The 18,152-nt window shown below is 34.5% G+C and overlaps 3 protein-coding genes across 3 annotated transcripts; 1 reads left to right on the plus strand and 2 right to left on the minus strand.

Moving 5' to 3' along the window:
• Window positions 1–4,854: 4,854 nt before the first annotated feature.
• LOC136271422 (uncharacterized) lies at window positions 4,855–5,364 on the plus strand. The gene has a single exon (XM_066071436.1). The coding sequence runs from the start codon at window positions 4,855–4,857 to the stop codon at window positions 5,362–5,364; it is 510 nt and encodes a 169-aa protein (XP_065927508.1).
• A 295-nt stretch (window positions 5,365–5,659) lies between these two features.
• LOC117691356 (uncharacterized) lies at window positions 5,660–7,577 on the minus strand. Its single transcript, XM_066072328.1, has 4 exons — window positions 7,112–7,577; window positions 6,756–6,972; window positions 6,360–6,479; window positions 5,660–5,976 (listed from the first exon to the last, which is right to left on the minus strand). Exons 1-4 carry the CDS (start codon window positions 7,148–7,150, stop codon window positions 5,921–5,923), a joined length of 432 nt encoding a protein of 143 aa, XP_065928400.1. The 5' UTR covers window positions 7,151–7,577; the 3' UTR covers window positions 5,660–5,920.
• Window positions 7,578–11,866: 4,289 nt separating this feature from the next.
• On the minus strand, window positions 11,867–17,913 carry LOC105317580 (43 kDa receptor-associated protein of the synapse). The gene is made up of 6 exons (XM_034476908.2): window positions 16,652–17,913; window positions 14,548–14,646; window positions 13,489–13,611; window positions 12,785–12,838; window positions 12,470–12,669; window positions 11,867–12,113 (listed from the first exon to the last, which is right to left on the minus strand). Exons 1-6 carry the CDS (start codon window positions 17,357–17,359, stop codon window positions 12,008–12,010), a joined length of 1,290 nt encoding a protein of 429 aa, XP_034332799.2. The 5' UTR covers window positions 17,360–17,913; the 3' UTR covers window positions 11,867–12,007.
• Between the last annotated feature and the right edge of the window lie 239 nt (window positions 17,914–18,152).

Genomic DNA, 18,152 nt, shown 5'->3' on the forward strand with positions numbered 1-18,152 from the left:
CTAAGAATCTGTATGTAATGAGTTTGTGGGCTGCATGGCTCTCGTTCTGGCTTTTTTTCCTTTCCAAAACAAGCAAACAAGCAAAAAAATTTGTAATGTGTTAATTAAGAAAACTTTGAAAACATAATTGCATCTTAAACCATAAATACTAATATATATAAATTAATAAATAAAGAGTTTTATTCCGTCAAATGTGTATGATAATTTCGAAAATGTTCATATTCTATAATTTCAAGGAAGGAATTATAAAATACCAAACATTTTTCATTGTTTCTTCTTTTAGCTGCTTGGTCTGATTTTATATCAAATATTATGCACGCTTTTAAACGATGGCTATGCTTAATATGTGTATAATAATAGACATTGCAGTAGCTTTACCCGTCAATTATGCCAAATTTCAATGAAGAAAAATAAGTACAAAATTTGCTAACAAAACAAACGACATTAAAAGGTACCGCGTTATTTCGCCTCATGTTAAATTTCACTCCTGACGAGGAGACGGGTATGGTTGTATTACGAATTTGACATCGCTTTAAATAAAGGTCGAAATGATCAGACAAATTACAATAACATATATACGTTTTGTTCGCTAATATTTCTGAAGCCTGCTTTCTTAACAATCGATGCATAGCATGCGGGTTGAATAACCCCAATCATTCGGGGGACGAAACCAAGTGGTTTCCTTTTCTAAACATTCCCATGATGCATTTTGGTTTATTTTTTCGTTTGCCCCCCCCCCCCCCCCCCCAATTATTATTTTTTATTTTGAATATTTCTAACTTTGAAAGGAAACTGATTCTGCTGGTGTAAATAGGAGAAAGTCCATGACTTTCTAAGATGAATGATTTGTATGGAAAAAATTTGATACTGTAATAACGAAATAACGGACAAATGAATCATCGTCAAATATTATACACAAGTTAAGAACATGTAGCAAATAATAAAACAATATTAAACAATTGTAATAAATATGTGTGGTTTTGTACATAGGCCACAGAGATATACGCGGGTTACCGGGAGAGGACGGGGTTTCCGGACGAGCGATTCCGACAGGAGGGACATGTCGTTTCCGGCCCTTCCTGCCCCAGGTGTAGCGGGCCAGGTTGGGTGTAAACCTGTTAAAACGTAACTACATTCATTTTCTGATTCAAGATTTATTACGCAAAAAAATGCATATAGAGATTGAATTAAGTGATAACAAGTGAAGTTTTGTTGTAAATGTGGTATTTACTGTCAACCAATTACATGCAATGCAAACTTTACAACATGGCACACAGCGATGTACAAGAAATATAAATACCCTTTCCTTAACATAATAATGACTGGTCCAAAATATGTAGGTAGATAAGGTACCTCACTACACCCAGACTTATACTTTTTTAAAGGGACCTGGACACGATTTGAGATGAAAATTTTATGTTTGATTTCTATGTATAAAATAGTAAACTTTAGTATTCTGAATGATTCACCAAAATTTGAATGTTAGAAGTGTTACATTAAAAGTTTAAAATTTATCAATTTAAACTTAACTATAACAGCAAGTCCGTAGATTGACCGCAATGGTAGGTGACTTTAACAAAGTCACTTTCCATCTTGCGGCAATTCAATAAAGACAGTTTTACTTAAATTTACGGATTTTATTTTGATTCATTCAGGTAAGCTTGAAATTACTGTTTTATTCTTTTTATTATTTAAGCTAAATTTCATTTAAGGTTTTTATTACTTATTTTTAAATTAAGGATATTTTTGAAATAGTTTTTTTCAATACCTTAATCTAATTAATTAGATAGTTTTTAAATTGTTTCATGACTTCAATGTTAAATTGTTATTTGCCAAAAATTGCCCGCCTTAATTAAATAACTTTGTAATCTTTTTAATCTACACTTTGAATTATGCTTATTGCGTATTGATTTCTACTTTAAAATTTATTCCCTTAAGATTTAACTTTTTGGCCATTTAAACTTTACCGCGCCTTGCTAGATAGAACTCTTCTGTGCGAGGAGATAAACAAGTTAACGTATACAAAACGAAAATAGAAATTTTATCCGCTAAATTCTAAACATGTTAAAATCTTAGTAATTATTTTATTCTTTCGATAATTCATTTTCGATCCATCATGTTATTACAAAGGAAACATTTTATAGGTAAGCCGTGTGCTTGATCTTGTTTTGATTTCTTTTTATGTCTATATTTTGTTTATCTGTTTATTGTGTTTCGGAACTTTTGTTATTTCTTTGATTCTATAACATGCTTTTATTATTTGTGTATTTCATTTATTTTCTTACACTTTCCATCTTGCGGCAATTCAATAAAGACAGTTTTACTTAAATTTACGGATTTTATTTTGATTCATTCAGGTGCTGTGGAAGCAAGTTTCTTGCAATTAGACACAGGTTGATCCTTGAACTAATTTCCCCAAACAATTAGTCACGACGGTGAAAACCAGTGTGTGACAGAAGTCATGTTACAAGCGAGATACAGAGAAAACATCTATATTAACAATTCTAGACATAACGATTGAAAAAATTAATTTTGAAAATGTTGAGCTCAAATTGTATCCAAGTCCCTTTAAGACTACGTCACAAGATGATTAATACATTTTGGTGAGTTATCTACGATACTTCTCCAATCTTGTACAAATTGATTTTGTAATATTTCTTTAACTATTGACTTAAGCCAGTTATAACTACATATTGTTTGATTTTCCCATATATATGACAACCCGCACGAGTTGAGTATATCATGTATACATTTTATCCATGGATGTATAAAAGATCCATTTTTGTAACATCTATAAAAATAACAATAGATTACATTAGTGAGTTTACAATCGTGGGCTGTCAAAACTTTTGCCCAGTACATTATCATTTTAATTTTAACAAAGAGTGACGACAATGGATACCTTCCAGTTTTTCCATACACCATACAATTTGGAGTACTAGATTTAAGATTAAGAATAAATTTCAAAAATTTTAAATGTACCTTTTCAATAATATCTAAATTTTCGTAACCCCACACTTCGCACGAGTAAAGTAAAATTGGGTTAATGACCTTGTCAAATAAGTCTAACTGACAATTAATTGGTAGGCTAAAATAACGTATTTTTCGTAAAACACCATACAATGCCTTTGACGCTTGTTCTACTAAATGTTTTTTAGCTTTATTAAATTTTCCATTTCTTGATAAAACAATACCCAAATAGCAAAATGATTTTACGTTTTCAATAGTTACTCCTTTATACAAAAATTTTCGCTTTGACATTGCACCTTTTGAAAAAATGAGGATCTTTGTTTTGGCTATATTGACATTAAGTTTCCATATATCACAATAATTTGCAAACACATCTATTGCCTTTTGTAAATCAGGCGCAGATTCAGATATCAAGACAGTGTCATCGGCATAAAAAAGTAGACAGAGTTTCAACATAGCAAATAAATCATCCTGTATTTGAAGAGAAGGACAAGTAAAACCCTCTATCTGGTTTCTTAATAAATAATCTTCCAAATCGTTAAAACATGAAGTCGGGATACCTTAACCCCCAGAAGTTAAGGTGGTTTAAACTGAACTTATTATGGGCCCCCTGATTCATACATACAGTGCAGGCAACGTGGATCCCGTGTTTCCCGCGCCCCGTCACGGTACATGTATAAACACATCGAGGTGATCGGCCAGGTGAGACAGGTATACTGCGTTCCCATCACGGTAAACTCATCATCTACCTGTCCCCGCCACGGTAAAATTATCGATGGAAAAGTATCGTATACAAGCGTGCCTTATCTCCTCGAATGGCAAATAATTTGCATGCTCTTTAAATAGCTATAAAATGTTTTTTTAAAAAAGAATAAAAAACACTCCAAGTATTTCGATTATAATCTCTGTCAAAATCTGATAAAATATCGTCATTAAATAAAAAATTATTAAAGTATTGAATTTAATACTTGTGCAGCAATTGCAAATAAAATATTTTCGATTCCATTATCATATTTTAAGAAGGTTGTTAAATAAAAGTTATCATGAAATGATTTTAATTGCCAATAAAATTATAAATGTGTACGCAGTGTGATTGTGTTTTCTTAACAATTAATTGGTCCGCCTACATTTGTATTGTTTGTTGTTGAAGTCCATGCGTGTCAACTAATGATGAGCAAGTAATTAAAAATGAGGGCTTCCTATAATTAGCAACCCGGTATTTTTAGCACGTTCTTTAAAAATCTCATTTTTCTGGCTGCGCATGCGTGAAGAAGGGCGGCAGGTACAGTCTACAGGGAGTGATTTTTCTATTATTTTGTAAAATATGTACTAGTTTGTGTTCGAAAGTGTCAACATATTTATGAAACAACTTGTGCCGGTCAAATGACTCGCTCGAATAAACGAAAACGGAAAAATAAGACGATCAACGTGAGTGGTGAGAGATCGCAAAAGGTTCACGTGAGTAATCCTCAAACCTCTGTTGTCCCAAGTCTCCATGGTATGGAATCTATGATAAACAGCAGTATTTATAACAGTTTTATTGCACAACAAGCACAGCATTCTACGCCTAATACTCAACGATGCAGCAAAACAGTGATGTTATCTGTACATGGAACTCGTTCGCCCCCTATGGGCCCCAAGGTCCCCAAAGTCAATTTGCTGGATTTCTATCGCCAATACCTGGCCAACAACAACAGCAACAGCCACAAAACATAGATATCATGCAAGCCCTTAGGTCCATGTCAAGAAATATTGATCAAATGTCTGCTAAACTTCACAAACTTGATACCATTGAAAAAAGACTCACTGATCTGGAACGGAATTCCACGAGTGTAAATACGGAACTAAAAGAAATGAAGGTGAAGGTCGATGGAAAAGAGAATTATGTCATTCATCAATAAACAGTATGAGGACCAAAGGAAAGAAATCTCGGATATCACAAAAAATGTCTCAGATATTACGAATGCTAACAATACCATGATGAAGGAACTGAATTCTATGAGATCAGATTTTGAGAACCTAAATGAACGACACCTTGACCTCCAGATGCGATCGATGAGGGACAACCTGATATTCGAAGGGATCCTGGAAACCCAAGAAGAAAATACAGAAGAAATCCTGAAGGAGTTTCTCAAGTCAGAGATGAATATAACTGACGAACCTCAGTTCCACAGAGTTCACAGGATGGGAAGGAAAACACAGGGCCGTCCCCGACCAATTGTAGCAAAGTTTGTACTGCATACAGAAAGAGAAAAGGTCAGAAAGGCGGCATCTACCACACTCAGAGGGAAACCGTTTGGGATAAACGAACAATTCCCAAAGGAAATAAACGATAGAAGGAAACTACTATATCCCCAATACAAACAAGCCAAACGACAGGGAAAAAAGCTGTAATGGTAGCTGACAGACTTTACGTAAACGGTATGCAAGTTTTCGCACACCCAACCCAGATCCCGCACCAACCTGACTCGGAACGCGAACAACATCCCGCCTGGCGCAACGCCGCACACTCAGAACCCCGTATTGCGACAACACAACGCTATGTGTACATGTACTAATCCTTCTTCACAATGTAATTTTTGTATATATCTTCTCTACACTGTAAACACAGTTTATTGAGAATAAAGTTCATTGTCATTGTCATACTAGCTTTTATTCACAAATCTATAAGCTTATATTACATTGCAGCTACAAAACAATTTTACTTCATCTATTACAATGTAAATTTGGATTGTGAAGAACAACCCCATCACCACTTCTACAATGATTAACATATAAAAAAAATGAAAATCAAGAATATTCCGATTTTAGTTAATGTTTATACATGTACATCACTCGTAAATAATATAGCTTAGTAAATTAATTATGACCTGTAAACAAATGGTTGGGTTTTTACCCAACACACTCTGACCCCAACAAATTACATGTAGTTATACCAAATGTCTCTCGCTTACTGTCGAGGCACAATGCCATATCTCCCAACAAGTTCAGAATATCTCAGCTGGTCTGAAAAAAAAATAATTAACTTCTTTACTAAGAGTTTATTGGTAGTTTTAATCTTATAATTATCTTTATGAAATAAGACTATTCTCTACAGAGAGGAATTAAAACAATTAAACAGTTTAACCTGGTCAGTTTAATGCTACATATAGAGCAAATCAAATTTTGAAATAAATATTTTTATCATATTCATTTCAACTAAATTAAAAATTATACATCAACTTTTCATTTCAATACATACACGTAGATTGGGATGGTATGAATTAAGTGAAGGTTAGAAGATTGCGTCGATACATAAATTGCATTGTACTCGATTCAGACATGTACCCATGTTTATCATAAATTTGTTGTTCCTAATGTTTTACAGACAATTTATAATTAGATAATACCGTCGCGGATTCTTTCTAGTTCTTCCCTCTCCTGTTTCATGTTGTAGGCAGAAAACCCACAACACGTTGGCTTGCGTGTATGAAAGGCCCTTACGTCGAAGAGGGTCGTGATCGCCCAAACTAAAAAAAGTTGTTTTATTTTCATTTTAAAAAATTTACAAAGTGTTTTTTTTTTCTTTCTTCTAAACAATAATATCTGATGATCAATAAGATTCATAAAGTTCTGCTTTTTTAGTTCTTTTTAACACTGTAAAATTAATCTCTATTGATGATATTTTTTCTAAAAACATAAGCTTTTCCATCTATAATTCTTAAAAAACTAATAAAACTTTTAGACTTATACTGTACTTTTAAAAAATGTGTGTGTTTTTTTCTATTTTTTAGAAAAACTCTTACTTTTTGATAACGCGGTTATTTTTCCACACTCTGTGCATTCTACGAAATTCTCTTCAGCGTTAAATATACATCCAGATGACGCGAGTCGGACGGCAAATATCCTCTCTATGATAACATAATTCGACACTGCGGAAAATGTCGCCAATCGTTCTATGTCTCTGCTGACAGTGTAGTCACATGGAGGCAGTGTTTTGATTGTTCTTCTTGTCTTGTAACCCTGTAAATAGTTTACGTGATAGTTTTTCTCATTATTCATTTTACTTGCATTTTCATCATAATATGCGGGTTTTATATATTAACTGTTATCAAATTCTTCAGACGTCTTAATTTCGTTTGATAAATTAAAGCACTCTTACCGTATTTTCTCCAGCCCATGCAGTCATTGACAAAGCCATTTTTTGCTTTGACTCAAATCATCCCAAAATTTCTGTTATATAAATGGCAATCGCTTTCTTCATCTTAGGCCTAATTCCGTAATTGAATACTTTTCTAATATATGGCAGTACGCAAGATACGAGTGGAGTCCTTCACTTTTCACACAAGTCAAATGTGGTTAAAACATGAAGTCGGGATACCTAAACCCCCAGAAGTTAAGGTGGTTTAAACTGAACTTATTGGGTCCAGTGTTTCCCGCGCCCTGTCACGGTATAAACACATCGAGGTAATCGGCCAGGTGAGACAGGTATACTGCGTTCCCAACTACCGTTCATAATGTAAGCAGGTGAAAATTCATTTTCACAAGGGTAGCATCTCCGTATTCATGCAGATGCAATCTTCAAAAGAATGCTGAGAAATGCACAGGGTCAGAGTAATATTTCCCTCGAAGGTGTATTGGAGTGTATGTGTGTTATATGTAGACCAGGGTTACAGCTGACATTGACATGTTTGGAGGCAGGATGTCACATCCTGCCTCCAACCATGTCAATGTCAGCTCACGCTGCCCATCGCATTTTTCGCTTTTTCAGAATTAAATGTGATAGTTTTTAGTAAAATGCGACACCCAGATTTCATTGAAATTCACCTAGCCTTTTTTTTTATTGCATAATCTCTTCCAAGCGACAGTCACTGTAGCTGGACTTTACGCTTGACTGACTTAAGACAATGACACAGGTAAACGGTGGAAGCTATCTGGAAGCGGGTTGTACACAACTGTCTTTAAAAAATGCTAGGTGATTTTCACACCTTATTACAGCTAAATGGATTTATAATTAACCGCGGATATAGCTAATGCTTTCATCAACTGAGCTTACAATGTGATCGTCATTTCACAACGAAAATGGATACGGACAACAAAAAACTGCATAAAATGTAATATTTTGAAAAAATGTAACTGGTTTAAGATATGATATATGGTTGATCAGAATTACTTAATTTGAATTGTTATGTAAGTTTTTTTTTGACAAGGTGCTTAGACTTAAAATTTTGACATCGTAAGTGTAGTCTATAAATAGAATTATGAGGCAAACTTCGAATTTTTACATTTGAATTTAGCTAAAATGTTGCAGTTCAATTACTAATTATTTGAAACAAAAGAATTATGATTTGGAATGATAATCTTGACTATAATTCACAATCTTTACATTTAATACCTTCAGCAAGAATTTCCTCTGTTCCCGAAATTAACACAAACTACATATATCTAATTAGATATGATGTTAATACGCCAATCGACAAGCCAAGTAGATGCAATAACAATCATGTTTTTGGATTGAATAATTTTACAATACAGCAAATTTGACCTCTTCTCTTGCTTTATTTTTTAAAAATAAATTTAAACATAGGAACACAAATTAAAAAATAAAATCTGTATAATTCTAATTTTCTAAAAAGATCTAAAAAAGCTTTATACTTGTCACCAGATGTCAATATTCACAACCATATAGATCCATAATTAATTACATAATTCTATAAATATCTATAATAATTTAATAAAATGGTAGTTTGGGGTATGCTATAATATACATGTACATGTAAGATCTAAAACTAGTATTCTAGTATGGTGATAAACACTATGATTCAAATCTATTATAAAGCCCTTCGGGCTTGATCACGCCCCGACCGAAATCATCACCTCATAATACTCAAAGAATGATTCCTTATTCCTTATGTAGTTTCCAATTTCATGAAATTCTACTTCATAAATATAATTTATTAATTTTATATCAATATGAACCACACTTTATTTAAAATGCAGCAGTTATGCTTATATCTGAAGTCGCATATTTGACGTGGATTTACGCGACCCGCATTGTCTGTAATGTACAGTACAGCTAAAGTAACAACAACAGGCAGCAGCAGAAATAACGGTAAATCACACCGTCGCGGTGTCATCACGGTTGCAATCCATACCGCGGTCAAAAACCGCGATGGTGTATCGCAGGAACGATAAAAATACCGTGACGGTAACGCGGGCCAATACGGGATCCGCGTTGCCTGTACTGTACATGTAGTATAAATGTTTAAAAATATGCCTCTATCGTTAGCATGTATGGCGCCAATAAAACTAAATAACTTTTAACCATGGAAATAGATAATTATAATTGTATTGTAAAAGTCGGCCACAAGGTGTTATGATAGGGAACAAGAACAAGACAAGCCTTGACGTGACATTGTTTCAAACTCCACCAGGGTCCATATCTCGTCTTATACATGTAACTTACCGCTAAGTACTTGTATTATGCGTGTAATTTACCTCTATGTACTAGACTTATTTGTGTAACTTACCGCTAAGTACTAGTTTTATACGTGTACCTTACCTCTAAATACTCGTATTGAAAAACATACTTGAATGTACATTGTAGTATTATAACTGATTTGTTCTAACCAATATCAATAATGTCGTTGTAGTTCTACGACTTTTTCTCATTAGTGATTGATAATCGTTTCACTGAAAACAATGTTTATGATTTTTTAGGTTTGAAAGCAAATTTTGGTTGATAAAAATCTTCCCTTTTTTTATGAACTACATTATAGGAGGTGGAGAATCTACTAATTAATGTAGATCCAACAACAAAAATGGATCTCCTACGACATGTGCTCGCCTCTCTAAGTACATGTAGCTTATTGGTGAAAATAGACAAGCATGTGCGGCTATAGGAAAATTGTTTTTGAACTCCATTTACAAATGAAAAAGATAGTCGCCGCGATGACCAGAGAATGATTTCAAGTGTTAATTTATACATTGATATCTTATGAAACGCGGGTCATTTCCTTTACGGAAATTTACTGTCGACTGATATAATTAGAATGGATCTCAAATAAACTTTGCCTTAAATTCGCCACATGAATTTCTTCGCAAAAATGATTAGCCAAAATTCTAAAACTGGATCTAAAGTGATAATAAATTTAAAAAAAACTAATAAAAGAGAGGTCATCATGGTACTAGGGGCTCATTGAGCTATACACTGTCACTAACGATAACCTAGGTACCCCGGACCTACCCCCGCTTGTCTATCGGTACTCATACATAATGTAAGTACTTGAACCAAAGACAACAATAAAGTAGTGTTTATTAATCAGTTGTTAAATAAGAAAATACAAGTATGGATACATGTATTGGTCTTCCTGTTAAGCACACCATTTTTATAAACGAACATTAATAGTTACCGCATATTGTATGAAGAGGTTTCTTTCTAATTTTCCCTACATTCTTATTAATTTGCATCCATCTGTTTATGAAAGGGGACACAATAATTTGCTAGTGTTATTCAGTCACTGGGACTTCCAAATGTATTATTTTTTCTTTCTTCCTGTTTTAAAAGAAAGTCAACTGTCAAAAGTCAACTCTAGTCCTCTCGCTTCGAGTTGTTACTCTATATCCACCTTTTTTGTGTTCGGAGTACCGGAAACCCTTTCAGTGAATGTTACAACCAACTCCAGAATTTTAACATGATAGTTTTCTTCAAGTCGAACAACTGATACTGATTTTTTTTATAAGTTTACAAAATATTCTTGATATAATAGTTGTAGAAATATAAAACTTGTTGCAGAAAGAATTTGAATATGGAATCAGTGGGTCCGAAATCCCTGAGCCATGAAACTCAGAAAAAGCAGCTAAAATTATTCGCTGTTTGCTAGATCAAAATTAAGATCCGAGAGTGGTAGAGGTCATATCAAAGATTGATCCGTAGATAGTGTTTTGTTCTTTTTCCTCATAGACTACTTTCTTACAATGGCAAACAAAGACACGTTTCAAAAAACAAACACGTCATATCTTAAATGACAGGCATTGACACACCTCAAATGGCAAACAGAGAGACGTATCAAATGGAAAACAAAGATATGTCTTTGATGACAAACACAGACGTACCCCAAAATGCATAGATACCTAAAAGGCGAAACACGGACATAACTGAAATGACAATTTCAAACACAGACACGCCAAAGACAAACCTCAGATGGCAAATACAAACACAATTAGAATGGTTACCATAGACATACCTCTAATGGCAAACACAAATATACTTCATATAGCAAACATAGATACGTCTAAATTTGCAAACACAGACATATATTCACTGAAACATATAGATACACCTCAAATGGCAAATAGACAGAAACCTCAAATGGCAAACACATACACACCTCAGCAAAAACAGACAAGCTCAAATGGCCAACACAGAATATCTCAAATGGCAAGCACCTCAAATGGCGAACAGACACCTCAATTGGTGAACAAAGACATAACTTCAAATGGCAAACAACTGAAATGGTAAACAGACACACCTCAAAAGGCAAACAAAGACATACATCAAATGAAAAATAGACACACCTCAATTGGTGAACAAAGACATAACTTTAAATGGCAAACACCTGAAATGGCAAATAGACATACCTCAAAAGGCAAACATAGACATACATCAAATCGGAAACATAGAAACACCTTTAAAGGCATACATAGATGTCATTGAGGTTGTGGGTACATCGATTTAGATCTATCAATATCGCTGAGTGGTTTGGTATACCTCATTCACTTTTGTTTGCATTTAAAGCCATTACTTATACAAGGATAACCAATGAGTAAAATCCGTTCATACTGATAGTTTTAAGTTGGAAAATAAGAGAATCAAGAAAATCTCACAAAGTTTTAGTGTTTTTTCTTCTTTTATTAACAAAATGTAAACAAATCATAAAACACATTAATAATTGTCAAGGATTACATACAAGTAAGAACATATAGCAAATAATTAAACAACATAAAACAATTGTAATAAATATGTTGCGGTTTTAAACATGTAGGCCATATACGCGGGTTACCGGGAGAGGACGGGGTTTCCGGACGAGCGATTCCGACAGGAGGGACATGGTCGTTTCCGGCCCTTCCTGCCCCAGGTGTAGCGGGCCAGGTGGGGCGTACACCTGTAAAAACCCCAAAGGTATTACATCTTTGGGTTTATTATTTGTTATGTGAACCAAATGCATATATGTAACACTGATGTAGATTGATAAACAATCGTATATTCTATATATCAATGCCTGGTCAGAAAGGTTATCGTAATGGTTAGATTAAAGTTATTAGGGATGGGAAATATTTTTAGTTTTTAAAACACTTTCTTGAAGTTTTTTCTTGGATTTTGAAAATCATACATATATTGTTGTGAATTTGGTGAAACTGATTGGGATCATTAGTAAATGTACATGTAAAATTTGATTATTTGGATACCTTAGATATAAGATACAATGGTCGTAAATGAGAGTACAGTGTATGTACCTACTTTGAATGTATAAGATGACCACACTGTAATTTGTCTAGATGCTCTGGAATTTGGCCCATACTCTCCCCACACACCCCACAAAAGAGTTCCAATTCTGCCGTTAGACGCGACAAGCTCTCTTCACATTGGTGAGCGGCGAACGAGTTTCCAGTCAAGATATACAACTCTGCTAGTCTTATATTACAATCCAGTATACCAATCTAAATTTGAAAATACAACTTCACTCAATAGTACATGCACAGTCAAACTTGACTGAAGAGAAATTTCAGCTTATCCGTTACACATAAAATTCATAAACGGTCAGAGCATAATTACCTTGTTCCCAATCTCCTCTGCTAGTTGATTTGCTTTATGATTGATTTCTATTGCCTGCAAAATGACAGTATTTAGATATTTTACATTTTCCAGTTTCTTTAGCTGAAATAAAACTACAAATCGATTTTGTAATAAATACTATATTGTAGTCCATTAAATTTCATCGGTGACTTAATATTTAATCGTACAATCGCTGAAAGTTATGTAAATATAAATTGAATAGTACATGTAATCATTCTTTGAATATTATGAGGTTATTAAATACGGTCGGGCATGATCAATTCTATCATAAAGCTCTTCGTTGAATCTGATCACATCCGACCGTACACATGTATAACATCACCTCATTATAATTAAAAAACGATTTTTAATTCCTTAATTAAAATGCTTGTTTAGATTGGAACATGTAATGATTTAATTTTTTGAACAACATGGATATCAGTCTAAGGCTCCACAAACACTTATATGGGTCATTTGAGAATCAAGAGAAACAAATAGTACCTTTAGATATTCCAAATAAAAGGTCAAAAAGCAATCAATTTATAAATGAATTTATACGCATCTGCGGCATCAGTTTCTCAACATTTCCACCTTATTCTTTACAAGTAGTGAATTGGAAAGACAAGGGGGAAGTGTTTAAGTATTTGGAAGTCTGGAACATATTCCTGTCGGAAGAAGAGTAAACAAAAAATAAACAAAGATACCTGTTCAAAATCCTTGAGAGCCGCCATACACTTTGCCATTCCTCCCAGCACTTCTACTTGGTTCAAACGGTCCCCCATTTCTACAAAGAGGGCGTAAGCCGACTCGTACCGCGGGAACGATCTCTGAAATCATCATCATCATCATCATCATCATCATCATGCGTTCATCATTATGCATTTACAGTACTGGTTTTATATAGCATAATATTTAATGTTTCTGATCACAATTCAGATTTTAATCATCATCATCATCATCATCATCATCATCATCATCATCATCATCATCATCATCATCATCATCATCCATTCATTCTTATTCACTTTTAACACTGGTCCTAGATAACAAGTATTTGAAATGTATCATTTCATAATTATCATCTTTCATCATCATCATCATCATTTGTTTGATTCATTTTCTGTATACTATTTGCACTTTTACATTTTGATTCAATATACTACCAATTTATAAAAAATAAAGCGGATTTTTCTGCTTTGGTTTACTTTATATTTACATAAATAAATTCTTCGGTCATGACATCCAAATAATTTTGGTACATTGCTTATAAACATTGAGGCATCTGCTTTGGATACAGAAATAAATGCAATCGAATACGGATGTTTCGCAGACGCTAAATTTTTTGTTAATTACACTGAACATTTTTCCTCATTTTTTTCTTCCAGCAAATGGTTCGTGTCAAGAAAATATACAATAATATTATTGAACACTGTATCAAAGTAAAAAAGTCTATTTATAAGGATTGTGTTGCACAAATTTTGGTAAATTAATTGCGTTTCTGGCTGACAATATAACCTAATGGCTAGTTTTATAGTATCTCGGTGAAAGCAAAACTTTAATATGAATTGCTACTCATGTATACCTATTGAAATTGATATTGATATTGAAATGATCATTCAAAAAGACAACTTGCACATAAACTTCAGCCTAAACATCTCCCAGTGTCTATAAACAATAGGGCTCATTATGGCTTTTGTTGTTTTCTCTTATGTATATAGGTCTTGTCAGCTAGCAGGTGTATCCTATATAACAATACAGCTTACCTCAAAGTCCTTCCTCTTCCTGTGAATTTCTGCAAATGTAAACAGACAGCGGGCTTGGACGGGGCGGTCGGCTCTCAACATGGCATCCTTCATCGACAGCTTAAAAACACAAAGCACATGATTGACAGGAATCCGTGTGTTGGTAATCAGGTGTCGGTAGTTATGTCTTTGGTATTTTGGGATTACTTCACCATTCATCACCTATCCCTAGGGCATATACTGAGGTGGATTCAGTAGCTTAGAACAACCCCCCCTCTCTCTCTCTCTCTCTCTCTCTCTCTCTCTCTCTCTCTCTCTCTCTCTCTCTCTCTCTCTCTCTCTCTCTCTCTCTCTCTCTGTGTCTGTCTGTCTGTCTCTCTCTCTGAAAATGCAAACATCGATATTACTTACCATATTACTAACTTTGTGATTTAGGAAATATTACACCCAAAGCGGCAATGGTTTGGACATGAACATACTAAATATATTTACAAAAGATGAAAATCATGTATAGAAGACTGGGGTATCAAAGTGTACTAGAATCATACACATTTGTTTATAATCATATCAGGAACTTAAGCAGTCACCTAATGTCACGTAATTTGGAACACATCATTAACATTGCTGAAGAAAAACTATTAGATGGCGAGGTTGTTCAAGATAGCAAGTGCTTTTGCTAATAGCTACGGAATTGTCGCCAGGTCTGGGGAATCGTAAGGCTTCGACCTATCTCAGTCTTTATCTTATAAAACACATACACACGTGTCTTTTGTTCCTCATTCCTTGGAATAAGGCGTAATGATCCTCAATTAGTTAGCAATCTCGTTCTGCAGACTCGCTGTGAAGTAAGCCAAGGTTAGGAATGCCAACGAATTCCAGTGCAAAGTAGAAATGGAAAACTTTACTAGTTCTTACACATCTTTGCGTGTAAAACTTGTGTTTAAAATTTCCGTAAAATAGAGTAGAGCTGGTGCATTAAGTGTAAAAATTGCTGAACTTCTACATGCACTTTTGCGTGGGGAATCTTGGTTTTGATGGAAATGATTATAGAAATGATGGTTACAAATTTGGAAAATTCCGATTTAAATATTTTTGATAATTATGTCAGACACTCTGTAAATAGTTTCAATGAATGAATATCTTTTGATATTATTTAGTAAAAAAAGAACATTCCATGCATGCACCAAAACAAAAGCATATATATGTTTGATATTAATGTAATTAAAAACCAGACTGTCTTAGCATGCGCAGAAATACGTACATTTTGCAGGTTTAGAATATGTTAAAAAACAAAACACTACACGGTCCAAAAAGCAGTCTGTAGGAGAGATAACTGAACATATATATAGGCATTGTGCCTGCTGTTCGATCCGATTCATGTATTCCTATGTATTTGAATAAAATACTTATCAAATTAATTTAAAGAGCCATCTATATTGAAACCATAATCATTCCAGTTAGTTTTTATCCCTTTATCATCGTAATTCAACGTCCAAACTTATTGGAATTAAGGACCACATGTTGAGATCTTCACTGATGAAACAATACGAAAACTCACAGATGCCCCGATCGATTAGCAGGAAAATTAGGGATTTTATAAACAGATTCTTAAACATTGTGTGTGGTAACTCCGGCTTCATGGCCTCGGGAACAAGAAAACTGTATCTCTGTTTTCACAATGTATCTCTTTGTATCTAGAAATGTCTCGTCTATCTCGCCATCTATAACGTTATAGGATCGGGTACATTTGTTGAGAAGCTTATCAATTATAGGTCAAATCTAAGATCATTTTACAGTTTCGTATATTTGTTATCGCTACCTAAACATCTGATACAAATGAAGTTAATTTGTTCCCAAATATAATATATAGAACGGTACTTTGTTTTTTAAAATTTCAATTTCATTATATTCCTCTCTCTCTCTCTCTCTCTCTCTCTCTCTCTCTCTCTCTCTCTCTCTCTCTCTCTCTCTCTCTCTCTCTCTCTCTCTCTCTCTCTCGGCTCATTATAAATTACACAACCTCACCAGACCCCCCCAAACAAAAAGAACAAATTTGGTATAATACTAACCATTTTTCTAATACTAACTTTGCCCATATTCCCCTTCCATAATTGCATAGTAATACCTCACATTGCTCCATTGCGTCATTGAAGCGTCCCATGTGAAGCATCGGTAGAGCGATTTGACACTGGATCCGCCTCTTGTACTTCGCCAAAGTGACAGCGTCTTGCAGTATGATATCCAGACACCTATCGTAATACAGATGCGCCGTGTCGTAGTCCTTCAGTTTAGAAAAAAGCTGTCCGAGGCTCTCAAAGACTAGAAACCTCATGTGTAGGGACGGACAATTTTCTGTCTTATTCAGCACGGAGTCAAAGTTATTGATGGCGTTATAAAAGTCGCTTAGACCATGGTAGGCCTTGGCAAGACAAATGGTGGCAAAAGACATTATGTCTTTGGCATTTTCGTTGTTCTGTTCTTTTTCTATGCAGCCTTTTGCGTATGAAATGCTTTTCTTAAATTCCGATAACTTTTCATATCCTCTTGCAAGATTGAAATATGCTTCCTGCATAAAATCGGCGTTATTGCACATGGTTTTGGAATTAAGCATTTCCAGTTGCTGGTTTGCACACACGATGACTTCCCGGTATTTCCCTGTATCAAAATAAGCCATGCATAGATAATTTAAAGTGTTGAATTTGTCAGGCAGTTTCTCTTTCTTAGTCATTCTTCTTAAAGCACTTTTCCATTCGTTGATTGCAGCGTCAAATTTTTGCTCGCCGTATAATCGCGTTCCTTTATCAATCTCCCGTTTTGCTGCGCCCTGTCCCATGTTTTAAATCCTTACAGTGAAATGTAAAAGTATCACAATTAATGAAAGTGATGTTCATCATCGAGCATTTGATTCCTCACGGCTCGCATAACTGTCTTCCTTCTTTTTCCAGCACGCAAGATAAAAACCTGCACCGAAAGGTAATTAGATTCCATTACATCTTACACATGCCTCTATATTCTATAAACTGTTCTGCTTTTGCACCGCAGTAGAACAAAATATTCCTTTGTAAAAAGTCTTATTGACCTGATGCGGGAAGTCTTTTAGTAAAAAAAAAGTTTTATTTAACTCGAGATCCCTAGAGGTAAATGAAAATTAAGTAATGTTTTAAGCATTCTTGCGAACAATGGGGATGTTAGTTCACGAAATAGCAGCAACTAATGGTTCCAAACCAACGATCAAATTCACACGCACCTGCGAAAACTTTGCCTCTCTCTCGACAAATATTTTGCATTATGGTTTTTCACTTTTTTGTGTGTTGGAGGAATGAAACCCGTACCTTTCACAATGAGCGCCCGGATGAGCTATTGAATCAATACGGTTCTTGGTTAATTAGAATGAAGGGCTTCTAGCTTTCTATGATTGTGCAAATGCATGTCATGTTTCAAAATGATGGTGCGTGTTCTCCCGTGTTATGAGAATTAACAGTTTGAAGAGGCCAAAGACGAAGTGAAATCTGAAGTGTCGGCATATGGAGTTCATTTAGATTTTTTTTGTTTAAAAGAAGAATTGCGCTTTTAAAGCTCCTTTAGTTCTGAAAGTCTTTACACTGAAAGTGCGCTGCACACGAAGG

The sequence above is a fragment of the Magallana gigas genome, chromosome 9, assembly GCF_963853765.1.
Source record: "Magallana gigas chromosome 9, xbMagGiga1.1, whole genome shotgun sequence".
Lineage (NCBI taxonomy): Eukaryota > Metazoa > Mollusca > Bivalvia > Ostreida > Ostreidae > Magallana > Magallana gigas.